General features: G+C 40.5%; 1 protein-coding gene across 4 annotated transcripts in view; it reads left to right on the top strand.

Annotated features, from left to right (window-relative positions):
- The first annotated feature begins 18,594 nt into the window (after positions 1-18,594).
- HECTD4 (HECT domain E3 ubiquitin protein ligase 4) overlaps positions 18,595-26,949 on the top strand; it is a 77,852-nt gene continuing 69,497 nt past the window's right edge. For 2 of the 4 annotated variants that reach the window (XM_056329848.1, XM_056329838.1), the window contains exon 1: positions 18,595-19,044. In XM_056329848.1, the coding sequence (XP_056185823.1) occupies positions 18,871-19,044 (174 nt within the window). In that variant the 5' untranslated portion in view covers positions 18,595-18,870. The remainder of the gene's footprint in view (positions 19,045-26,949) is intronic. The other 2 variants (XM_056329860.1, XM_056329854.1) reach the window with 1 other exon arrangement.

The raw sequence follows: 26,949 nt of genomic DNA, 5'->3' as shown, positions 1-26,949 counted from the left end.
GGATTTCTGGTCTCTTCATTGCAATTCGTAATAGAACGTGTTGCATAAATCTTGCAAGGTGTGTTGTTTAACAGATAAGCCTGTGGCATGGAATTCTGAGTGGCTGTACATAGATACTAGAATTTTGAGTGTATAAGGTTTTGGATTTATGGGCTTTGGTGTTTCTTTCATTTGGGGTTTGTGGTTGTTGGCTTTGGTTTTTTTAACTATGTAGTATAAAAAGGAAATCAGTATTCTTAACTATGAATGAGTTGGGGGGGGGGGGGGGGGGGCGTGGGGACAGCACAACATGCACCAAACCCCAACAGATTTTCTTTCAGTAGTAGTAGATAGGACTGCTGGATTGACTACCCATCAGGACACACTGCAGAATAAAATCCAGCCCCATGTCTGTGCTGGCCTATTTCTCTGCACCCTTACTGTGCTGAAACTAGTGCTTCAGGTATCCTGTGTAGAACCAGGTCTTGGCAAAGCAACACCGCTAAATCAGTAACTCATTAGCATTTTGAAGCTTGTGCGCAGATTTTTTGAAATTGTATTTCTGATGAACAGCTTTGATCCATCAATAGCCACAAACCTCAGCAAATACAGCAACATTTTGGGGTGTTCCAGGAGCTATGATTGTGTTTTGAATTGGAAACACTGGGAATACTCCAGAGTGTTGCAGGGTAACATCATCCCTGGAACCATAACAAAATTTGGAATGTATGTGTCTTCGCAGGCCCTTTTTTTCCCCCCTGTTCTTTGTTTATCCATGTGGGATGTAACGCTTTCAGTCAGGAAGAATACCACCTGCTTAGATCAAAAAGCAAAAGCGTAACAAATGAGTTAAGAAACAGAAATTGTTTCTGTGAAAGGCAAGTATTTTTCTATCTGGGATACTTCCAGAGTCTCAGCAATTTTCCTACCTCAAAAACTGGCAGAAAGTGAGTTGAGAAAGTTAGTCGTGTCTGTTTTCTTTATCTGTTGAGGTCAGTTACCAGATACCTGGAAGAGGATGCTTGGGCAGTAATAGCTCTGCTCTTACAGAAACTGAGGATGTACATATTAACAAATCTGGCATGCTTGAGCTGTTTCTTAGCCAGACTTATGCAGGAAACAAGGCTTATATAACTGCACCATCTGTCTTCCCATTAATTCTTAGCTGAAGGTAGCCAATGGGGTCAAACTTGACAGGGAGTAGAGATTTCATAAAAGCTTCATGAAAAGGGGATAGAAAAAGGAGTAATACAGCCCTCGCTGAGGTAGAAGCTGGCATGTCGTGTACTAACCACATTCATTGGGAAGGAGGAATCGGGCTTCAAGTGCTCCAGAGCCAACAAAAAAACTTGGACACCAGCAGAATACCTGGCTTTGTGGTTGTCCTTAGCTGAGGTGGCTGGTGTACATACTGCAGAAGTATTTACCGCTGGTTTACTCTTCCACATTCTTCCTCTTGATAACCAACATATTAGTGTGGTTCAGCAGAGGGAGCCAGTGAATAAGCTGTGTCCAAATGCAGAGCCCGTGGCCAGCTCGTGTTGCTGCCTTGCGGTGCTCCGAGAGGATGTTCCTTATTTTTCACTGTCATCGGAGCTATGTCTGTGATGAGTTACATCTTACGTCTTATGTGGTTTGGTAAATAATAGGTATAGTCAGAGGTTTCTTAAGTTGATGTGAGGTTTTGCTGCAGTGGTGGGACTGGCCTGTTAACATAAATCAGCTCTAAAAAGAGAGAAAAATGTTCCATGCATCTCACTGCTAGTACTAAGATAAGGTTACTGATACTACCAGAGAAAGATCTTAACCCTGTATCCTTAGGAAGCTCACTTAAAGTAAAAATTGTATGTGGGAACGCTTAAATGGGAAAAGTCCAAAACCAGCAAGGAGATTTCTGGGTCAAAATAGTTTGTAGCAGCATGTGATACTGCAAAGTCTGGGAACAAATTTGGTCATGCAGTTGCAGTCTTCAGAGGTACTAGTGCTTCCATCATTGCCTTCCCCTCTGGAATGGGGAAGTTGTAGTAACAAAATAGTCCTGTGGGCTGGTCTGAGCATAACCAGACATTTAGATAAAATGGTATTGTCAATAATTGCTGATTGCTCTGACACATGCCTCATTTGTGTATGAGAAGATATGAAATGGTACTTGGAACCATTAACCTTGTTTACTGAAAGGGGAGGCTTTGTCTTCCAGTGTGCTGTCAGGAAGTGATTTGGTAATTAATTCAGTTATCTTAATAGGTCCTGGTATGGATAAATGGCCTCGTGTGCTGCCATTGCCTCCCTCGCCCCAGCCCTGTCACTCTGACAAGGTGGTGACCAATAACATAGCCGTGCAAGGTGGGGAGAGAGAGGGAGGAATTAATGTTTTCTTGCTGGTTGAGATCCCCAAACTGAGTCACTGTGGGACCAGATGAATGTTGCTGTCAGCACAAAGGGGTGTGGGAGCAGGCCTGCTTTTGGGGGTGCTAGCTGTTAAATTTTAACACCAAATCATGCCACCACAGTGCTGAGCAGCTCCTCGGGCTTTTCTGCAGAAAATGGCAACAGCAAAATCCCCGTCTTCCGTAAGGAGAGGCAGCCAGTGGACAGCTGGGATTTGTCTTTCTCTTAACCTCTAAAATATTTTCCCTGAGTCCTGTGAAAGCTGGCTTTTCTTCTGAAATGGGATGAAGGATGGAAGAAAGGAAAAACAAGGACTGTACAGATAGCCAACACAGAAACAAAGTGAATATTCAGAAGGATTTTTTAGTCTAGATAATACTGTCCACTACCTGAAAAATACTTCCATCACATAAAGAGCTTTTGTGTGTGTTCTCGCTGTCCTGCAGCTTTTCTCATTCTGAGCATGTAAACAGTTCTGCAGTCCTCGCTAGCTGAGTCATTGCTTTCCACTGTGCATCCCCCACAGAAGAAGCTAGAGACATCCAAAGCCTCAGTCACCCAATCAAAAGTGCTGGAGATGTGCAGGTCCAAAAATAGTGACAGGCTCAACCACAGCAGCACTTCATTAGCATGAAATGTGCTCTTTGCTTCAGCTGCCTAATAAAGTGATATGTAATTATAATAAAGCATCCTATTGAGAGGAAAGATAGAGGGATGTTGGCTTTCTCAGGGAATTGGTAATAAGATGCAATGACTTATCTACAGACACCTATTTTTACCTATTAGCTGCCTCTGTGAGATGACCTGATGGATTCAGTCCAGCCCAGAGAGGCCATGTCCTGACTGCTGTGGTGGCCAGCAGTCTCAGGAAGGCAGACAGTAGCTTTGCTTCTGGCACTAGGATCCTTAGGAGAAATGAGGCTTATTTGCAAGACAAAGTACTTAGGGAACATTAGCTTTGGTATCTCAGGTGTGAGACTTGGTTTTAACCCTAATTAAGAGAAGACACTATGGCTGGAGCATGAAGGTACTTTTACAGGACAACCACACATACCATTTTCACCAGGTGTTGAGGAAAATATGCCAAATGTCCAGATGTCCAGTGATCAGCTATCCCATTCACCTATGCTATAGAATCATAGAATGGTTTAGGTTGCAAAAGACCTTTAAGATCGTCAAGTCCAACTGTTAACCCAGCACTTCCAAGTCCATTGCTAAACCATGTCCCTAGGCATCACTTCTACACATCTTTGAAATACCTCCAGGGATGGTGACTAAACCACTTCCCCAGGCAGCCTGTTCCAATGCTTGACAATCTTTTTGGAGAAGAAATTTTTCCTAATATCCAATCTAAACCTCCCCTGGCACAACTTGAGACCATTTCTTCTTGTCCTATGGCTTGTTATCTGGGAGAAAAGACCAACCCTAACCCCACTACAACCTCCTTTCAGGTAGTTGTAGAAAGCGAGAAGGTCTCCCCGAGCCTCCTTTTCTCCCAGCTAAACAACTCCAGTTCCCTCAGCCACTCCTCATCAGACTTGTTCTCTAGACCCTTCACCAGTTTTGTTGCCTTTCTCTGAATGTGCTTCAGCACCTCAGTGTCTTTCTTGTAGTGAGGGGCCCAAAGCTGAACGCAGCGTTTGAGGTGCCTTGTCACACCGGGGCAGCCGAACCTTTTTCTCCCAGCATATTTACACCTGGTCCTGGCCCTTCCTCTCCTTGTGGTTCACAGAACTGTTGCCACCCGTATACCCAGCCTCACTTCTGCAAAAAGGCATTCTGGATCTCCCCACAAGCTCAATAAGGAATAAATAGAATCTGGGGACAGTTTCTTTGTCTTCACCACCTGGAAGAAGCTCTGCTTTAGCCTCATAGAAGATGCAGGCAAGATCATCTGAGAGACTTCACAGAAAAGAGCTGGCCTAGGCAGCCTCCCTCTAGTAAGTGCAAGGGAATGCTGATTCCCATCACACTTCAAGCGATTCAAACATTAGAAACCCCATCCAAATGGATTTTACTAACAGAACTTGTTCCAGATTCTCTGCATATTCTTTCAGTACATTTTATTTCTTGTCTTTCAGTGCAGAGGGCTTCCTGGTCTTTCCTTGTTAAAATCAACTGGGTTTTAAGATCAAAACTGTTTTTTACAGTTTTCTAACTCCAGGTGAGCAATTGCCCTGCTCAGTTTGAAACTGGGCAGCAGAGTTCTACCCTGTGAAGAGTTCTCACTGTGAAGGATGTGTTAATGAGGTCTCCTCAAGTTCCACTAAAGTAGGAGCTCACACTGTTTTCCTGTGGTGTTCAGGGGATTAAGCAGCATACCAATCTACAATTATCAGTGGCTTCTATGATTTTATCAGCTATTACATTGTTACAAGACAGACCAAGCTTAGTCTAAGAGATCTAGAACTACACAGGAGAGTTAGAAACTCCACTACACTTTCTTCCATCATTATCGTCCTGAAATAGTAGGTCACATAACTGACTTAATCATATAGGTACAGTATTATGAGCTCCTGCTCCTGTTCTGGTTTGGAGGCAGCATCTGAAGTTCCCAGTGACCTGCGTGGGATGTGAGGATGCCGGAAAAGCAGAACTATTTATCTGTTAATTTGATTTCTCCAGCTCTCCTGCATTACAGTCTGCACTAAGCACTTGACAACTCTTTGTTTAAGCAATTAGAATAATTAAATCCGTATTTTTATAAGGATCTTATTCATAATAGTTCTCACTGGTTTTTTCCTCATTGTTCAGGAAGCCACTAATTGAACAAAGCGAGCCAGTCCCACTGGCCGTAGTCAACGTTTGCACTGAGTCATGGAAGAGGGTTGGTCTGTGATGGTTACATGTGGAATTTAACGTGCTTGCCAACAACCAAACATGACACTTCTTTCATGTTTAGTTGCTTTTTCATTGTTTGTTGTTTGCAGATTATTTTTTTTTAGATCAGACCAATTTCAGCCCTCTCGCAGATGAAGAGTCAAAAAATGTTTTTGTCAGCTGACTGACTTTTTTGGCTCATTTTATCCTGGTTTTTCCCCCCATTATTTCAATGTTTATCTTTCTCAGTGGAAATGACTTTACATGATAGATTGCACACAGAGCCAGCAACTTCTATGACCTAACCATGGTTCACACTATACCAGACATAAATACTTGCTAGTAGTAATAATGATAAGGAGAGAGGAAGCATGGTAGTCAAATACTACTTGAGATTAAAGAAATTAAATTTTTTTCCTTAGCTTTATTGATTTTCTGTGTGATCCTGAGCAAGCAACTTAATTTCAGTGAAGTCAGTGTTCATATACCTGCAGAACAGCACTAACACTTTCTCATACCAGTTCTCAAGAAGTGTTTTAAACTTAGAATCATAGGATCATATAATCGTTTAGGTTGGAAAAGACCTTTAAGATCATCAAGTCCAACCATTAACCCCAGACTGCCAAATCCACCACTGAACCACATCCCTAAGCACCGCATTTACGTGTTTTTTAAACACCTCCTAGGCATGGTGACTCTACCACCTCCCTGGGAAGCCTATGCCAATGCTTGACCAGCCTTTCGGTGAAGAGATTTCTCCTAATCACCAATCTAAAACTCGCCTGGCACAACTTGATGACATTTCCTCTTGTCCTGAAAAAATTCTGCAGACATACAATTTATGATAATGCCCTAAAATACATAAAAGAGTAAAAAGTCTATGCTTGGATGACACTGATGGGGCCTGATCCATTATTCTAATCTTCCCCTACTAAGATCATATCAATATTTAATACTGAAAAATAAAAAAGTTGTGTCATGTTGAAGACTGGCAGAGGTGGCATGAGGAACAAACATTTTCCTATTCCTATTTTTCAGTGGTAAAGTCGTTTTTCACAGAATGTAGTCCGTTACATTTGTACAGGACAGTACAGCTAAAAGATTTATTCTCTGGTAACATTCTGTGTTTCTGCATTTTGTCCAATTAGTAGTTCCTAGCACTTTACCTGCAGATTTTTTTTCTAATGATCCTAATAAACCACTTCTTATACTTCACGTACACTGAGCACATTGGCTTTGTGACACCCAGCAGAGGTAAAAACTGCCATTATAACACTGAGAAACTGTACACAAAGGTAAAATGATTTATTCAGTCCATTGGAGCAAGTCAGTGGGATGCAGAGAACCACACCAAGTAGCACTAGGAAAGGCTTTAAACCTCAGGAAGAAAACAGGAGACTAAAGCAGAAGCAATTATATCTTCATCTATTTTGTCAGGCCTACTTGATATCAAGGTTTTCCACTCACTTGACAGATGCACTTAGGACGTAATTGGTTTTAAAATTAGGGCTTTCAGATATAACCATGTGCTATACATGGTATCCTACTGTTCAAAATGCCCATTTTCACATGAGGAAATAAAATACAAAGATAAAATGTACTAAACCAGTCCTAGGCGCCAAGCTTGATATACAAAGGAGGAAGGTTATTTTTCAGAACAAGGAAATATAAAGGCCCTAAAAAGAATGATGGACCCCCAAAATGTTATACTGGAGATGTTGAGGTAAAATCGGTATTCAAATTACTGGTGTGAATGTCCTGCTAAGCTGAAATGAAGATCTGTTTCATGGAATTCCATAGAAAATGGTGGGTAACCATAACTGTTTCTTAAAATAAACACAAAAACCCCAACAAATGCCCCTCTAGAATCAGAGAACTGAAACAATAGTAACTATTACTCAAATGACAGGCACAGGGCAAAGCTTCTGTGCATTGCACATTATTCACATGGCTTCTCTCTGGATTGACACAGAAAGTGCAAAAAGGGCATTTGAAATCTGGAGCTTTGTGTTTGTGTGAGAGAAAAAAACAAACATGCACATACTAGGAACACAGAGGGACAAAAAGGAAACTGCATTTTGCGACTGCTGATGCAAGAGAAAACTTTGAGAGTGGTTTGGTGTTGGTTTTTTTCTTGTCAAAATACTGGCTTTGGTCAAAGCACTGTGCACAAAAATCTGTGGTTAATTTAATCTAACATTCTAAGAAAAAGACTTTTTCATACTTTGTAAATAAGAAGGACTTCATCAAGGCAACATCTAGCATCATCATGTAACTGTCTTCTAACACAGGCAACCCATGAATCTCCAAAGTGGCTACCAGCTTGAATCAGAAAAATGAAAATAACACAAATAACATCACAAATTATGTGGCTTGGGTTTACTTGAAAAAACAGATGATTTCACAAGTACCTGAGAAGGGTGTCCCAGCATGAGCCAGTCAGTGCAGCTGTCTCCTGGGGATTTATAAGAATTCTCATTAGAATTTGTATCATTCTTCCCATCCTGTCACCCCAAAATGCAACTTTTCATGTCACTCAATTGGCCACTGTGCCAAGCCTGGTTAGGTTGGATAATCAAGCCTAAGAAACGGATTATTTTGTGTGTTTGTCATGCTCAATCAACAGCCATATGACAACCATCTTGAAGAATGAGGACAATACACATAATATGGTCACTGTGTTGCATGTGAAAGGCTAGGCTGATGCTGTGTTTGTGAACCAATAATCTAATGAAGGTGGTGATACTGGTATAGTCCTCCAAATAGTCAGTTGGCTTTGGATGACTGACAGATAGTGCTGCTTTCAATTCTTCCGTTGATTGATTGCTCATGGAGTTATTTTAGTTGAAGGGCAATTAACCGTTCTTCATGGTTTATCTGTAGGCTGCTTGTGATGTTGTTCTTTTTAAAGAAACACTGCTATGTTGTTAAGCATCAAGTCAAGGGTTTACAAAACAATTCCAGAAAAGACTGACTTTTGCCTGTCAATACCAGGATTTCATTAGCACTTGACATGCCGCTGCAGCATTCATAAACTCTACAATATTACAAGTGAAGAAACTGTCCTACCTGTAGCAGCATGAAAAGATTTTCAACCATCCTGGCTTCTTCATCTTGGGGCCAGTCCATCACAAGTCTGTGGAATGATGAATTATTTGGCCTTTACTGGTTTATGCCATCTGGCTGTAAGGAACAGAGAGAATAACAGGTGAGTCATAGTGAGCATAAGAAGACTGCACCTCTCACAGAAATCAGCAACATCACTAACAAAACCACAGTAGACATCTATATCCTTTTTTGTTTGTCTCACTCATATTTATATCCCGTCTAGTTGTTCACTCACTGTGACTTTATTGTATAATGGTTCTTACTTTTCCTTTAAAAGTAGATTATTTGCTGGAAATTATAGAAAAGAGATACTGGAAAGAACAGTAGAAATGCTTCAAGAAAGGAAGGAAGGAGAGGTAAGCAGTATGGGAATAGCACCTTTGGAGATGTGGGCACTTACAGCTGCAAAACACCACCATACAGAGAGAAAAATTGTTCTCCCCAGAGGAAAGGGCATTCCAATTTGCGCTGCATGGTTTCAGTTTTCAATTAGTGGCTTTCAGTTTTAAGTTTGTTTTGAATGCCTGTCACCATTGAAGAGAAAACCAGTACAGACTATAGCATTTTCTTTGGCCAGGGATTCACTGACCTGGCTTCCTTTTCTTAGGAAAAAGGGTGCTGCGGTGCTGCAATGCCTGTGAAAACCTGCTAATTAAGACTTCACAAGATATTGTATCTGATTTGTGAATTTCAAGTAAAGGAGAAAGATAAAAAAGTTCAGAAGCCACCTCATTTAAAATTCTCATTTAAAAACCTGCTTTGACTCTTTTCTTTGGTGTCCTGTTGTTTCAGCCTCTCTAGTCACTGTTACCTCTTTTGTAACACCCTTACAAGTTATCCTCACTTAGAGATGTGCTTATGAAAGGCAAGTCATTTTTGGATGAATAACATGTAATGAGTTGTGGGGTTTATTCCCAATATTGCTAACTCGGCATGAGTGACTGAATAGACATTTTTGTTAGGATTGGCATACCTTTATCTAAAATGTATGTAAAGACTCAGCTCTAGCCTTTTGTAGCAAACAGCTGCCTCAGGCCTTTCATTCTGGATGACACCTACAAAACGTGGCTGATGGAAGCAAGCTGGCAAAATTCTGCTTTTTGCCACCTTTGAGTAATTCCTCCATCATTCAGTCCATCACTACTTCTTTCTGTGGACAAGCTATTACATGACATTCCCCAAACTGCTTTTTTTTTTCTTTTCTTTTTCCTTCCTGCAGGTCCTTCTGCTTTCTCCCTGACATGGGTATAGAAATTACTTTAAACAGAATAGAAAAAATAGCAAATAAGCTATGAAAACCATCTAATCCTGCACCATGAGATCAGCTAAGTCCCCATCTGACCCAACAGATACTTGCCTAGTGCATTGCCAAAGCCCTCCGTTAAGAGATCCCACAGCCTCAGAAGGCAGTCCAGTCACCCGCTGAACACGACATACCAATGGGAAACGTTTCCTGATGTCTGCCCTCTATCTCCCCAGCTGTAGTTTAAGCCCATGATTTGTCTTGTCAATAGCAGCTTGCTGCTTCTCTCCCTGCTTCATCCCTTCCCACATTTGTTACCATGTATCCTCTCTGCCTTCTCTTCTCAAGACTGAACTTACCAAATCCTTTCAAGCTTTCCTCAGGGGCTCTGTTTTCAAGATGCCTGATTTCTCTCAGCAAGACTTTCCTCAGCCCATTCATGGGCTTCTTGAAACACAGTGATCAGTTCCAAATGCAGCTATCCAAGCGGTGCTTCGTGTTTAGCTTTCAAGCAGTTCTGTTCCGTGTCTGTAAAACATCACAGTAAGGTTTTGTTTTTGAATGAAGCTTACAGCTGCTATGGAATTATAGATAATAAGAAAAAATAAGTAATATTGACAAATTCTTACCAGCCATAGTAATCCCTGCTTTCCACCCACTTATCTATTCATACATTTGATTTTACTGTATTTATTACATATATTTTAAACTCTCAATGTCAAAATACTCCTAACCTTACCATATGATGGATTTAGGCTGAGATATATGAATGAAATTGAACTAGCTTTCCTAGATAGTTTGACTTCCTGGTACTCTAAAAAGCCATGAAAACTTACAATCTATTTTATTCCTAAAGTGTTTGCTGTAACAAATTAAGACTTCTATCAACAAGAAATGAAAAAGCCAAGATGCACTCATTTCAATTTTTTGATTAGTTCTGCTTTGTCTAGAGGAAAAGCATCCTCATCTACAAAGTGTAGCTCCTGAACTGGAATAGTTTGAAATCTGGTTATGTAGGGTAGGCTGATTATTACTGTAGCAGAAAAACACTGAAGTCTGATGCAAATATTTAGACATGAGACAAACATATATTATGGGATATTTATGTAAGAAATGTAAGTTACAGAATACCCATAGTAGTTAATTGCTATATCTCTTGACCTGACCTCTACAATTGATGGGAAATACTTCATTCCCCTAGCATACAAAGGATATGATCACACTGGCCTACCTGTCCTTTCTTCTGACTTTTCATTTACTTCCAATTACCAGCTCAGTTCAGTTTAGTGAGGCTTTGTTGACAATGTAAAAGTTAAAAGAAAAAAAAAAAAAAAAAGGAAAAAAACCAAAAAAACCAAAAGACTGACAGAACTGTCTGGTGTCTGTCAGAATTCAGCAAATTCAGATTGGGTAGATACCTTCAAAAGTAGATATAATCGTCCCCATATTCATGGCTTTGTGCCAGTACAGACCATTCATCCCAAGGTGAGAGTGAAAGAAAGATGTACTGGGAAGCTTCTCCCAGGAATTTTTATTTGTGGTTCTAATGGGATGAATGGGGTATAAAAAGGAGATAAAAAGGTACTAGAACGCAAGTACTATAATTAAAAAATCTCCTCTGTTGCCAGTAATGATACAAATAAGGATAAGTTATTATAAATAAAATATAAGCTCCTGTAGATGTCACAACAATATTTTTCTGCAACACTATACAGACTGTCCCTAAGGAAGTTTTAATAATATGGTAGATTTTAAGAAAATCTACAGCTGGCAGAAATTTTGCCAGTAAATGAAAGCAACTCATCCTGTGAATAAGTCATATTTAACAGAACTTAATTGAAGTAAGAAAAAAATAGAGCATAATGTTAAAACAGATATTTTGAGTTTTCATTTCAATGCGAATTTTATCCAGCATCAAAATTATTAACAAATTATATAAAATAAAAATAAATTATAACAACATATGGATTAAATAAAATCTTACATAAAGTAAAATTGGAATAAAAAGAAAACTGAAATAAGTTAATTGTCTCAAAATGTACTTTTTCCCCTGAAATGTTACATTGCAAATGTCAACATTTCAGCTTTTTATTCTGATTGGGATTAAACATCTTTGATAAATATTCCATATAACTCTGCCCAGTTCTCAGTGAACTTTGAGGCAATGTCTGTGTAGGGCCACCCTGGCTAGGAGAGAGAACTCATTTCTCCCAGGGATGTAAGTTTTGTAAAAAACACAGGTCTTGTCCATTACAGCTCTTGTTCGAGTATAAAGTAACATGAACTTAGCCTCCCCACCAACACCCTGAAGCTAACCAGCTAGTTAACCAGCTGCCTAGTTAACCAGGGGCAGATATCCCAACAGCAGAGTGTTGGCGGCCTGGCCAGAGAGAGCTCTTCCCCTCCTCAACACCTGCAAGGACAAGGCATGGTGCTTCCCCACCTTGCGATGCAGCTGCAGCTGCTATCCCCATCCCTCACATGACGTGAACATACTTACCCTCCCTCAGGAAGTCTGATGGCAGGTTTGACAACATTCAATCAGCACTGAATGAACATTTCAGGGAGTCTAATGAATCAGACACAAACCCCAGCAGATCACCACACCCACCTCCTGTAGGAGTCGTGGACAGGGAGTTAACGTCCCGCTCGCCTGGACCCTGCACTGGGACAGCAGAGTGATCCAGAGGTTAATGCATCCCATTTTCTGCATGATATACTGAGGATGACTTTACATTGTAATTCCGCTTAAAATACAAGCGTGAAGTAAAACAAGTTGTGTTCATACTGTTTAATGTAAAGGAGGAAAATATATTTCTGTTTAAAGATGAGAAGGCTTTAACATGTTTAACAGATCTGGTCTCATTTTTTACTATCAGAGATTTAAAGTTATGATATAGAATGCGACTCCAAGTGGGACTTATAATGATTTTACTAAAATTAAAGCTGAGGTCTTTTAACACAAAATAGCAAAAAAATGGACATTTTAGATGTCTGCCTTGGAACAAAGAACATATTTGAGTAACAAGGCGATGCTCCAACAAGGAAAAACAAAAGTCTGTATGTTCTGTGTCAGGAACTGGAATTCTTTCTGGTTATCAATGAATAGCTCTCAAACATGGGGATTTGCAGGACTAGTAGTTCAACCAATTTACTTGGGAAATTATAGAAAATTATTGAAATCCAAATGTAGAAATTCCAACTTTCTTGACAGTCTCATAGAAAACCAGCTTATGACACTGTCTTTTTCCAAGAGTTTTAAATAAAAATTCATGTAAAATATGTCATAAATATGAAGCTAGAGATAGTTCTGATGAAAGATATATTTTGTGTTTGCGTCTAAGTATCAGCCCCATCTCTATGCTGACCAGTTGCTGCATTACAATAGCGTTACCAAGCAGTCCTCCTCTCTTTCACAAGACGTAGAAGACACGGCCAATCTTGAAGCACACATTGATCCAAGAAACTACCGTTTTTGTAACTCATTCTAGAGAACCAATTTTGAAATCATCAGATCTCAGCCAAGTTATTAGGGATTTTGTCAATTTAACATTACAAACCCTGAGAAACACTTTCTAAAGTGGATCTTGTAATAATTGGTATGAATTATATAAATCCACTTTGTTACATTTATATTTTTACAATATTGAGCAGAATATTGTAGCAGAGTTTTTTTCATTTATTTTTTTCCTCATTTTGTTGCACCGGTTTTCAGGGAGGTTGAATTTTAAAACAGTACCGAATAGCTGTATTTAAAACCTACCTATTTTTGGATATTAATAATGAGTCTTCTGAGACATTAGAGATTCAGAAATTCAGGACAACCACTAAGGGATCTGTTCAGCTCCCAACCACTGTTCCTCACTGATGGGCAGCACTTAAATACTTCCCTCCATAAAAGGCTACTTGCGTTAAATTCTTGAATAAGAAAATGAGACATGAAATTTCTGAGAGTAATGCTAAATGCCAGCTTTCTTTGTTTCTGCATGTGAAATACTGCAAACAGAATTTAAAAGTAGGTTGTTATTTCATTTACAATCCCAGTATGAGTCAACAATATCATACAGCTGCAGAGAAAGCAAAGATGATACTGAGACACTTAACAGGAGTATTGCATCAAAGACACAGGAATCTGTTCAAACCATTTCATGGTGGTAAGGTTTTATCTAAAATACCAGCAGCTCAAGAGCAATGTGGACAAGTTGGAGGAAATCCCAAAGAGCAGGAGAATGATGAGACTTCCAGAGTACATGGGCAACAGAGAAAGTTTGAAAGAACAGGGATTGTTTAATACAGAGATGATGGAGCAGAATTGTCACAGCCTTCACACATGAAAAAGACTGCATTTAAGAGGAAGGAAATAAACTGTTCTCTGGACCTGCAAAAGCTGAAAAAAATGAAAAGGCTTAAATTACAGTAACACAAGTTCAATTAAGCATTAGGAAATGCCCTAACTGTAATGACAATTCAACAATGGAATAGATTGCAGGTGGAGTCTCCATCACTCCAGATGGGATGTGTGTCACAAGAAGTGTTGTCACAGCTTGCATCACAACACTGGACTAGAATGCCTCTAAGAAAACATTCCAGCAGTTTTATTACAATTCTATAATTTACATTTGTTTCATGTCCAATTTAAGGCTGTTTGCGAGATAGGTGATTCATACTCATGTTCCCTATGATAAAATAGTGCTTATTCATTTTCATTAAAAACTCTTCTTATTTGTGCTTCCTTCCTCAAGCCTAACTTGCTATCAGTCAGAGTCTTTTTCAGAGGTTATTGAATATGTCTCCTTAGTAATTAAAATACATTTCTAAAGTTTGAAATCATTTTATTTCACTGTCTAGATTGTTCTTTCTTCTCTGTCAAATACTGATTTTTTTTCCACTTCAGTCCTTTCTAAGTTTTACTTGGAAAAAAATGAAGAAACTGTATTTTTTTATCACAGCTAGTGTGCCAAGAAATGCCAGTATTCTTTGCATAGTGGCCTTATTAATGATGGCATTCGGGCTCTCTAAATAACATGTACCAGGCAGAGGAGCCAGGATTCAGGGTATGGAAATCTGGTTATTGCAGACCACATAAAAATAGCAACTATTTCTTCCGTTTCATACATTTCTTAGTGCCACAATGGTCATTAAAACTGAAATTGACATTTCTAAATTAACAGAAAGATGTACAGCAAAGCCTCAGGATGGAAAGAATTTCCACCATACGTTATAACTGTCAATATAAAATTAATCTGGAGGGTGAGACAATGTTCCTTTAAATTCCATTACATAATAGGCACATGGTCAATTTGAAGCATGAATACTGAATTTCCACTTTCAGCTTGCAGAACTGAATTTTTGCCCATAGACCCTAAGCATCTTCTGCTAGACCTCAGTAACTGTGATGCACAAAGAAGCACAAGGGCACATTCTGCTGCAGGACCAGAGACCTGCACATCAGGAAGCTCATTCCAGAATCAGCCACCAGACGAGAGACAGACACAGCAGCTGTAAGCAGCTGACCCATATGCTCAAAAATAATTTAAAAAAAAAAAAAAAAAGACTGGTTTTCTGCACAAACCTATTTACAACTTAAGGACCGTATTTCTTCAGCTTAATTTGTGTCACAAAGTTATTCTAGTCTGTTTTTTGAGTCACACCATGTCCCATAATGTAGTACAAGACTTCTTTGTAGTTGTTGCAGTACACCTCTGAATGCTACATTGAAGTTACAGTGGCTGACATTTTCTGGTGACATGCAGAGCAAAAATAATGTATTTTTTTATTATATTATACAACATCTTCTGCAGCAGATGCCAGACAAACTGCATTACATTTGCTGAATTCATTACAGCGCCCAAATATTGAAAATGTTATGTAGAAAGCTATCTCAGTATCCATGCTATGTAAGCTTGCAGATTTTACAACAAACTGTTAATTCCCGAATTATGGGCATCTAAAATAATTCAGTAAATCTTACATTTACTAGTAATTCTTTTATTTACTGCACTGAGGCAGGACAGGACACATTTCTCAATTTTATGGCATTAGATTCATTCAATAACTGAATTTTAACTTTGAATTGTCAAATCAATACAGTTCAGAGGAACTCCACATAAGCAAATAAATAACTATAAAATGGTAAACATTCCCTCTGTTCAGCTTGGGATGTCTTCAGAGAAATACTGCTAAAAGGGATTTCTAATATGTATGCAGAATCTCCAGTTCACAGTTAAGTGGCCTGCTTTTCACTCAGGGGCAGCTCAAGTTACTTACCACAGAGAAACCTGTGTATCAGGATCCTTGCTGTGAGGAATTGTTCACCAGCCCACAGTCAAATGACAAAACACAGCCTCTGGCTGGTATATAATTTAGCCATGCACCTCCTTCTGTGCTTAGCCTGGTATGAGTGCATCCAGAGTTACACGTACCTCTCTTCTAGCTCTGAGTCAGCTCCTTATTCAAATATAAGGCCTTGGTTTATATTTCAAAGCAATTAGTGGGTTGAATCGACAGCTATATCAAACTCTGATTCTCCATCTGGGAGCTACTGTGGCAACCATATTCCTCTTGGGATAAAGCAGTCCAGAAGGCCTTGGAAAGAGCACGTGAGAGCTGGAGACAAAGAATTTTCAGCCTGGGGTTACCCAGCTTAGGAAACAGGCCTTTGGAGAACAACAGATATATCCAGAACTTGTCCACCTCTACAAAACAGTGCAAATCCTTTCTGTTTGACAAGCCTTCCTGGCATGAGTATTGCTTGTGAAGTGAACATCCTGTTTTACTCCCAGCTCTGCTATTTGTATTGATTTTGTGGAAGGTATTCAACTAGTACCATGGCAGTACAAAATCTGAAGACAGAATTTTTTCAGTGTTACTCCCACTAAAATGCAAACATGCTTTGTGTTCCTTTTTCTCTATTCCTGTCTCATATGAATGAATGAAAACAATGTAAAACTCCTACTCTGGCAACAAAACAATAACACTAGTCACTATCTTGCATGAAATATTGTGACTAATCTAACCTCAGCAGCTTTCCCATTCCTTCAAGGAAACCTTGGGAGCGCAGCTTATCTCAACTGCCAGAACTCAGCTGCCACGTCCCACCTGCCATAAAATCTTCAAATCTCAGCATTCTCTCTCTTCTGAGCACTAGCACAGCTCCCGTGGGAGGATCAGGGTGGATTTCATATCTGTGGATATGTCCATCTGCAGCCATTGCTCTCTGTGACGTGTCTTGACCGAAAATAACAGATGCTTATGAGCAGTCTCTCCCTTACAAAAATGATACAAACTCTCCATACTCTCCCTGCTCAAAAATGACACTCTCTAGCACAGAGGCAAATTAATATCTATTTCTGAAATAAAGCCAAGCCTGGAGACTCTTCTGCTGTCCAATACATGAATGGCAGTGATACCCTACCAAATACAGTGCACTGAGCTATCACACAGATTTGTAAACAACTGCTTGCATGAACTTACCTGAATCTTACGTGGTCTGAACTGGCCTCAAAGACAAACTCTGCAATTGTGTGAATGCTTATGCTGCTGAATCAGTGATATGAAGACACTTGGTGTGGGCCCTAAGTTGAGTAATGGTCCATTACAGGGAAAATGTGCTTCTTTCCAACCAGACTGAACAGGACATAAAGCACTGGTGGTAGATCTCATTTTACTACAGCTTTGAATATGCTTTTCCTCCAATACCACAGCATATTTGTTACCATGCACTAATATATTAAATAATTTAATCTGATCAAACAAGTAAATAAGTATGTAGCGCTCCATCTCTGTCCAGATGTGTACAGTCACTGTTTCATGAAAAGCAGTCACTTGCAACGGGAATCCCCACAGTAATTACACCCTAAAAATATTTAACATTTATCATCATGTCTTTCTCATTAACATGATTTGTCTCATAAGCAAGTACTTTGCCGAACAGTCAGGTACAGCTGCCTGTGACACTTGGGGCCTCTCTGAACAGGACCGGGCTGAGGCCTGAGGCAACAGGGTGTGGAATGGGACCACCGGGAAACGGGGTAGGTTACGTGATGCTGCCCAAAAGATACAACCAGGGAAAAGGGTCCTTTTTTCCTTGGATCTCCTTTTTCCCACATATACTGTGGTGTTGCCAACCCTTTGCTTCACACCCTCTGGCATCCTCTTGTGACACAGATAAATCTGGAGGTATGGATTTGAAGGGATATACCTGCTTGCTCTCAGGTCCTTCAGGAAAAGGCTGCCTGTGAGGTGACAGGATTCCTTCGAGAAGCTGATGGAGGGGTGGACGAGGGAGGGGAAGGGAGAAAGGGAGGTCATTCTGGAAGGAGAGGGGGACAGACAAAAAAAGGAAGGAACCCCTCGTCTCCTGGGAGGGGAGAAGCAACCCTGTGGGGAACGAAAGCACCAAGAGGGATCAGTCCTTGAGAGAGAAGGGTGGTTTCGGAGGGGTCCTGACTAACCAAGGTGAGGCTGAAGAAGGAAGCCCTGAGGAGAGCGGCCTCACCATCGGGGTGAGGAGCTGAGGGGGCAGCTCTCGGCCCAGGGGCTGGAGAAAGGGTCCTTCGGGGGCAGGAAGGTGAGGCGTGAGGGGAGCGCGCACGGTGCGGGGTGAGGCGTGAGGGGAGCGCGCATGGGGCGGGGAAAGGCGAGGCGGTGAGGGGAGCGCGCACGGTGCAGGGTGAGGCGGTGAGGGGAGCGCGCTGGTGCGGGGAGAGGCGGTGTGGGGAGCGCGCACGATGCGGGGCGGGAGTGAGAAGTTGAGGCGGTGAGGGGAGCGCGCACGGCGCGGGGAGGGGTTGAGGCGGTGAGGGGAGCGCGCACGGTGCGGAGAGAGGCGGTGAAGGGAGCGCGCACGGTGCGGGGCGGGGGTGAGGCGCTGAGAGGAGCGCGCACGGTACGGGGCGCGGCGCCGGCCGGTGGGAGCTGCCCTTGGGGGCGGAGCGTCGGGGGCGTCGCCCGAGCCCGGGGGGCGGCAGCGAGGGGCGGGGGGCGGGATCGGGGGCGGGGCCCCTCGGGGCTGGGAGGGGGGAGGGTGTATTGTTCCTCGCGCAGTGCATGCCGGGCCCGCCTCAGCCCCCAACATGGCGTCGCGCTGTCACCTGTGTGTGTGAGGAGGGAGCGGGACGTGGTGGCTGCGGGCGGGCACGGCGGCTCACGGAGGTCCCCGGTCCGCTGGCGCCGCGGTGGCAGCGCGCCGCTCCTCGCTGCTGCCCACCGCGCTCCGGCTGTCCGGCACCCAGGCTGCTGGAGACCCCCCTGCCCCCGCCCTGCCCCCGCCATGGGGGGGTAGCGGGACCCGCCTCGCCTCAGCCCTGCGGAGCCCCCCTGCCGGCCGTGCCATGGGGTCTCCGGCGGGCGCCTCAGCGGCGGCGGCGGCCACCGACTCGGCCCAGTGGCTGTCGGTGAAGGAGGAGACCATCTTCCTGCACGACGGGCTGATCCGGGTCACCGACCTGGCCGAGCTGCCCAGCGAGATCATTGGGGTGGCCGAGCCCGGCGACACCGAGCTGGAGGTGAGCCGGGCCCGCGGCCCCCCGAGCTGAGGGAGGGACGGGGGTAGGGGCGAGGGAGTGGGGAGGAGGAGGTGGAGGTGGAGGAGGCCCTCGAGGGAGGGGGCATAGTGGAAGTAGGGGCCTGAGGGGAGGAGGAGGATGGGGTTGGGGGGCAAACGGGGAATGGCAAGGGGAGGATGAGGGCTGGGGTGGAGAAGAGTGGATGCGGATGCAGAGTGAAAAATTTGGGGTATGGGGCCAGCTGGTATTAAGGCGGTGTACTTGTTTTAAATCGATCTAATTTATTTCAAATAATGGTGCAAGTGGAGCTGGTCCGGAGGGTGGTGAGGTGCTAATGAAGATGGAGGGTGAAGTATTGGTGCTACCTTCTTGTTTTGAATCGGTAGGGTTAGCAAATCCGAATCATGCTTCATGTATTTCAGTGTGGCCTTTGGCTCATTTATTTTTATTCATGGGTTTGTGTCTTTTTGCTGTTACTTGTAGATGCTTTGTAATTAATCAGACTTACAATAAGATGCTTAGGGTACTGGGGTGTCTGGGTGTTTTATTTAGTCTGCTGACAGTGATCGTTATTAAAGAGCCAGGAGGGCAGCTGAGATTTTCATTCCAGCTTTTTACCTTCTCAAAACTGCTGGTGGTTTTGGCTGCAGGCAGATGGTACAGCTGTTTTATCTTATGAGGAGACGGTGAAGGACTGAATGTCACGGACTGTAGGTTGCATCTATTTTGTAGACCGCATTTTTTTTTTCCTGTGTGCCTCCCTTCTCTTCTTTCACCCCGCCCTCTTCTCCAGCAATGTGGCTTGCAATGACACAGGGCCTTTGTCAGAGGAGCCGAGTGGTGTGAGCTGAGAGGGGATGGTTCAGCAGGAGCTTTATCTCTGTGCTATGTTAGGTCACAAGCGTTTAGGCCGCAGAACCCCTCAGTGAGGCTGTGGCTGCTAACTGGGGTGTTGCTAAGAAGAACCCATGAGGCAGGCTTGCAGTTCTGACAACATCTTTGTTCACCTTGTGATGTGGAGTCTTTATGGTGCTTATGAAAACTTCCCACAGCCTTAACTAAGGAAAGATATTTTTTTGCTGAATGTGCATTTTTTTTTCTATGTGGTGTTATGCTGGGGACTGGGATGGGAACATTAGCTGTTCCCATGACAGGGATGTTGGCAAATATCAGATGAACAGGAAAACAGAGACTTTTAAGGTGGATGACTTACCCCTCTCTGTATAAACATGGAATGATTCTCCCTTGTGATTGGTCTCCACTCTGGCATTCAATGCAGTTTGTATTCAAGAAAATACTTCTTTTTCATTACATAGTTTTAGAAGCAGCATCAAGTCTAATAACTGTGTTAGAAAAATACATGCTCCCACAGCTTTATTTGTGTTATGTTGTAATAAAGGAGGATATCCTTTAAAAAGCAAATGAAAACGCAAACTAAATCTTATTTCTAAGATCTTGCTAGACCAGAAGTACGTTCCAGCCTGAAAGTTGACACACAGCTTCACTTGACAAACATTTTAGCTCTGGAGAATTTTTTGTAGTGTGAGGAATGTCTATGAAACTATAATTGTTTGGGGGAGATAGGAATGGAATTACTGTTACAGTGTCTTGTCTTTTAAGACACTTTCATGAGCGTTTCAACAATCCAGTGCCACTGATTCACATAACTTTGCCTGTTCCAGAGATTTTTTTCTTTTATGCGTGTTTGCAGTGTGAAACTTTAAGATAAATGAATAAATAAGACTTTTTGCTATGGTACTTACTTTGATCTATAGTCTTAAGTTGCAGAATATTAAAGCATTTTATTTCCTTCCACTGAAAGAATTGATGGCTGTGAGTGACTTATTTTTCAGGTCTTGTTTGTAAAACAGTCTATAGTTCTTGGTATTCAGGGGGGAGGGTTAAAAAAAAGTGAAATTTCAAGTGGTGTAAATGTAAATTATTTAGCTCATAACTTTTCTCTGCCTCTTTTTAATGTTGTTTTTTCAAATAAAGGACTACCTTGGTAAACTGGAATGGCTTTGAGGAGCCATTTTGTGGAAATAGGTGCATGCATCTTGTTGAAGTGTGGCCATGCAATCGACTGATACACCGAAAAGCTCATTTGCACTATTTCTGCTCCGGCTTGCAGTGTAATAAAGATATTTGAAAATGGTCCAAATAGAAATCTCTTGGGATATGTTATTGGACAAGGGTAAGAGATGCTGCAGCTGCTGCTTTGATTAGTGAAGTTCTTTAATACACTTCATGTGCTTCATCAATGGTGGTCAGAACCCTGACTGAATTTCTGATATGAAGTGCTTAATTAAAAAATGTAGTATACTTAAATGGGTATTTTTGGGGCAGGAGGTATCATTCTGGTCTGGTTTGCTTAAATATCCCTTTAAAGAGCTTATTGGTGAATGATGTCAGTGTATTTGGATGTGTTTCTTTTGTCCTTCTGTTCAAAGGTTTTGCCTATTTATAAAAAGAAAAGCAGAGGAAAAGTGTTACAGTACTGGTATTATGCCAGGGAAGGTTTATGAAAATTTATTACTTTGTTATTTTGACTCCCATACAACTTTTACTTTTCTTTTTTTAATATATTTTGGTTTTTTTTTTTCTTAGTAGTGGTTGTGGAAGTGTTAACATTCTCTTTCATTTAAAGGTAACTTGTTCTGGGAGTATTTTTAGGTTTAAAGAGTGTATGTGGGGGGGTGTTTTTGTTTTTATTTTTATTTTTTATGTGTTACAAATGATGTATGCCAACTTCTTAGACTGTCAGCATATTTACAAAGAAAATGTATTACCAAAAAGAAAGGGGGCACTTTTAAAAAATTTGATAGAATTTTGTAATGTTGTGCATATAAAAGCTGCACCTGGTTTCCCAATAAAATCCTCTTGTCAAATGAGGCCTAGATTAGTTAGCAGTTATGCAAGCGTTTGCACCCTTATTTTAAAGCCTTTCATACAGAGAAATGACTTTGAAAGTGCAAAGTCTTCTGCTTCTTGGAGATGACCTTATGTGACTAACAACTGAATATACTGCCCTGGATGTCAATACCTGCACAGGAGGGACAGCTTAGTGGAAGATGAGCTGTTCTTTAATGTGCCACAGTGGAAACTGCAGCACTTCCAGAATCCTCCCAATCAAACGTCTTTCAGAGAGGCAATAAACCCTGGGACTGGGGCAAGAGGTATGTCTGAAGGGAGAGGTCCCTTAAACCGTGTAGTTTTAATCAGCCAGTATGCCAGAGTAAACATGCTGAGACTTATGAGAGTGCCAGCAATATAAATTGATGTGTTAACCCTTGGTAACTTATTAAGAATGACCCTACTGATCATTGGTTGCTCACATCAATGATGACATAGTGATGTGATGGCAAAAAAGCATTCACTCTTATCTAGGCAATTTAATTTGGTTGACATGCATTACTGTTGTGATCCTTCCATTTGAGGAGGCTGCCTTTCTGATCTTCACATTTGTGGCCGGTATTTTCATTAGTTTTTAAGTTTGCAGTATCAGCAATTTTCCAGCAAGTTAGTGATTGGCTCAGTTATTTTTTCCCACAAGGAAATAAGTGGGAAGAAAGACTAATCTTCAATATATAGTCACAGTATGAAGTAGAACAGCCTTATGTGTTGCTCCACTTAACTCATAAGCACTCTGTTCTACAGAACAGCCTAACGGAGATAATAGTCATTTGGATATCTGTTCTTGCTGCTCTCCTGCATAGCCTGGAAAAGTTCTAAATACATATTTTGGTTTTGTTTGGGTTTTTTGTTTCTTTTAACATGAAGCTGAAGTATAGCTCCTATCTCTATACCTATCTGGATCATGTATATATCTGTTATCCAATGTTTTCACTCTTGTCAAGCTCTGTTATTATAGGACAGAGTATGAGATGCCACTGGACGGCTGTCACCGTGCACTACAGATACGTATTTTTAATGAAATATAAGTGTAAAAAAAAAAAAAAGTAGCGCCCTTTGCTTTCCCCCCCAGTATGGTCTGGGCTAGCCCTCTAGGAGCAAGTTGAACAACTGAAGTCCAGTGCTGTTTTAACAGCATGTGCCAGTCCTGTGACTAACTTGTGTTTTCTGTCAAAATTATTTAGACTTGAAAGTGTCTGCTAAACTTGAAGCTTTCACCTGTTTTCTTCATGGACTATAAGAAACATTTTGTCCCTTTTCTTTGCTGAAGGAGAGAGTAGTTGTCTGTAATTATCTAGGTCAGTGCTTCCCAAATCTTCCTGGTTGTGACCTTCCTTCCATCTACAAGGTTCACCTCTGTCAAGATAAAAATTCCTAATGCCAGCATAAACAATTGACTTTTTATTAAGTGATGACCCCTCTTGGGGTTACAACCTCTAGCTTGGGAACTGCCGATCCAGGCATGTATGTTAGGCTTGTAACTTCCCTAGTCCTGCCTTTTGCACACACTTCTACTTCAAATATCCAGTATTCCTCTTTTGAGAGGCTTTATAGCTTTCGAAGTAACACCAGGTTAAGTTAGTTCTTGTAGTTAACTCTGCATGCGAATATAACCTTACAAATGTGAGCCTTGGCTGTTACTTCTGCACGGGAGTTGATGGCATTCTTTCCGGCATTACTGTAAGCCTCTCGCTTGCTTTTTGAGGGGACTCTGAAATCTTGATTGCTTTCCTTTTAAGCTTATTCTTACTAGATCATTATGTAAACCACCAATATTGTGTGATTTGATCTCCAGGAGAGTTGCTGCTGTTACCATCAATTGTCATAAAATGACATCTTTTAATTTATTAAACTTTTATAATATGGACTACCATGCCTCTTGGCTTTTTATTTTTAATTTATTTTTTATTTTAAAGTCATGTTTTGGTTATCCTAGTAGAGAAATATTCTTCTTATTATTTATTATTCTTATTATTCTTTAGATAATAAATTTAGATAATTTAGATATTCTAAAGGATGAATTTGCAAATATGTTTCCCTAATATAGTTCTTACTACCAATTGCAGCTGGTTAGTTCAGTGATTTGCACTCTCGGACATTTTCATCTACTACTAAAATAAGAGCCAAATAAATATTTTAATGAACAAATACAGAAACAACTTTTGTACCATTTTGTGTGTGTGTGTTTACAGCTTGCTTGCACTCTGTAATTCATATCGGATATCAAGGTTATTTGGTAAATTTCTACAGTTATGAAAAAATTGTTTGGTACAATTTTGTGTATGCAGTAAAAGACACAGGTTTCCTAGTGCTTATTTCTGAGCAAGTAATTAGGTTTCTAATGCTTTCACAAGGGAAAATAGTTCATGCTTTTGGCTGAGTTGTTAAAAAACTGCTGTTATACAGGATTGTGAATCAGTAGAGGCTTTGAACAAGGTGATACAGTTAAAATTTCTTGGAGCAGAAAAAATCAGAACAATGTTAAAACTTGCACTTTTCAACTGCAACACTAAAAGATTAAAGTATGCAGCAGCTGCTAAGAACCTATGAAATTTCAATCTCTGAAACATCAGGGTGAAAATGTTTGCATGTATTTATATGTTTTACAAACACACAGGCATATAAAACAAAAAGCCTTATAGAAGACTTTGGGAAAATCTTTTAGAAGAAATCAAGGCAGTGTTTGCACTGACAGCTTCCTACTGTGTGTCTTCAGAAATTGTTAGCAGAAATGCTGTTAACCAGCAGAACAACAGAAAGTGGAAGATGAGGAGTCTGTATACAGTGTTGTTTATGGGAACAGTTTAAATTTTGATGTCTATTTCAATTTTCAGGGTACTTTTAAAATGGTCAATTATTCTATATGAGAAATACCAGAATCTATAAATCTTGTAATTCAGTCTTTTGTACATTATTTGGATTTCTAGAGACAAAAGAACAGACTGAAGTGGTTGTTCCCTGTATGTTAACTGTGTGGTACAAGAGGAGTGACCTTATAGCTGTAACGTAGTTAATTTTTTCATGCCACTGTTAAAGGTAACTTAGGATTTTAAGGTTGTTTCTATGTTTCTGTATAGTTTGTTCCTCCTGTGAAATGGGAATAATTGTTTAATACTCAGGGGGCTATTATGGATCTAATTGGTATTGGTAAATGTACCACAGTCTTCAAGAAGTTATCTTTGTGTGAAGTTCAACCAATTTAATTATGTAGAGAAAGAATTAAATGCTGTTTTGGAGTTTTAAAGGCTTTCACTTAAAATATGTAACTTCAGGAAAAAACACACCTTTGTGAACAACTTCTTTGCTTGTCAGTTCCCTTTGTAGTGGAATTAAAACTGATTAATGAAACCAGCATAATCAGCCCAAGACTGTCACTTAAGCTAGTACATTGGGAGAGCTATTGCAAAAAGGCCTTTCTCATGTCTGTCATTGGCCATGCATTTTCTTCTTTCATTTCCACTCTACAAAACATAAAAATAAATGAAAGAAAAACCAACCCAAACAAAAAAAATACCCCACAGGCATTACTGCCAACACCAGGGAGAGGATGAGGGGGCAGGAATTGTAGCCAGGGGAGAAACCTGCCTTTTAGTGGCAGCCCACTTTAAATTTACTTAATGTGGTCATAAAACCTTAGACTAAACCCCTTCATGTAGCTTAGTGTGTCTTAATTGTAGTAGCTCTGCTATTTACTACGAGTAGAGAAGCACATTATCCTAGCAAACAGTGAATGCCAGTGACTACTTTCTGCAGCAGTACTGGCAGAAATACTCTTTAATGGGAAGTATCTGGTTATGTCATGTGGTAGGTGGAAATAGGACAAAAACTGGATACAGCAGGAAAGATGACATCCTTCCCACAGTTGATGATCTAAAATTAGGTACCTTTTGTGCCTCTCAGTGTTAAAGATGATGTTGATGACCCATTAGTGATTGAAATTTGGATCAACCATTTTAAAATGTTTATTAAAATTGATTTAAAATTTTAAACAAGAAAATAACATTTAAGGGCAAAATACTGCAAAATTAAAATAGTGACAATTAAACTTTACTAACAGTTTTTAATTACATGTAACTTCAGGCTGTTAAGCGTGAGACTTTAAAAATCAAAACTTTTCAAAGGTAGTCTTTGCTAACAAGAAGTAGACATAAGTTAGAAAACAGGCAGTGGTCGCAGTCAACAGTGTATGAACTGTAATTTCAAAGTGACTGAACACTATGGTTCTCATTTGCAAAAAATGTCAATGTGATGTTTACCCTACTTATAACATCGCATATAGAAAAAGATCTTAAAAAGTGATGTTTATTTTTTCCCACAATTTTAGTGTCTTGGTTACACTAGAATTTATACTGGAATTACTCAGTTACAATAGAATTACACTTTTCCCACTGACACTGTGGGCCATTTTGTTCATTAGAAGTTATTCTTTAAAACTTTACGTTTCTATTATAAAGATTTGTATTTTGTTAGTATTATTGACTGTTCCTGAGGAAAATGTTAATGTCTTATCTAAAAGCAGAAAACGGAGTATTTTTAACACTACGAAAGTACAGAAGGTAGATAGACTTTAATTTTTCTCTGAATTCTCTTTACATTTGTCTTTATAAAATGACTAGGTTATTTTAACTGCTACTGAGCGTCTTAACTTTTTCATGCCCTTGTATTAATGGTATATTAATCTGCATTGGTTTTGTAGCTTGGCTGGTTATCTTTTGCTAATTCTGAATATAATCTGTATTTTCAGATTTTGTTTAACATTCTTCCTTCTAAGCATGTTTGTGTTTTTAGCTTGATGATGTTACTGTTATGCTGCTGTTTCTGTTAGAGATTGTCTTTTGAGATATAAGTAGATACTTGGGTAACTTGTTTTATGGCAAAGCAATGTGATTGTTACATCCTTTTTATCGTCTTTAGACCTTGTTAGTCAGAAATGATTGGTGCTGTGAAGTGATTTAAGTCTTTACTGGTTCAGATGACTGCTTGTGAAGTGCT

This window comes from Falco biarmicus, chromosome 1, assembly GCF_023638135.1.
Source record: "Falco biarmicus isolate bFalBia1 chromosome 1, bFalBia1.pri, whole genome shotgun sequence".
In the NCBI taxonomy this organism is placed as follows: Eukaryota; Metazoa; Chordata; class Aves; order Falconiformes; family Falconidae; genus Falco; species Falco biarmicus.
The sequence above is the reverse complement of the archived record's forward strand: the minus strand, read 5'-3'. Positions and strand labels throughout refer to the sequence as shown.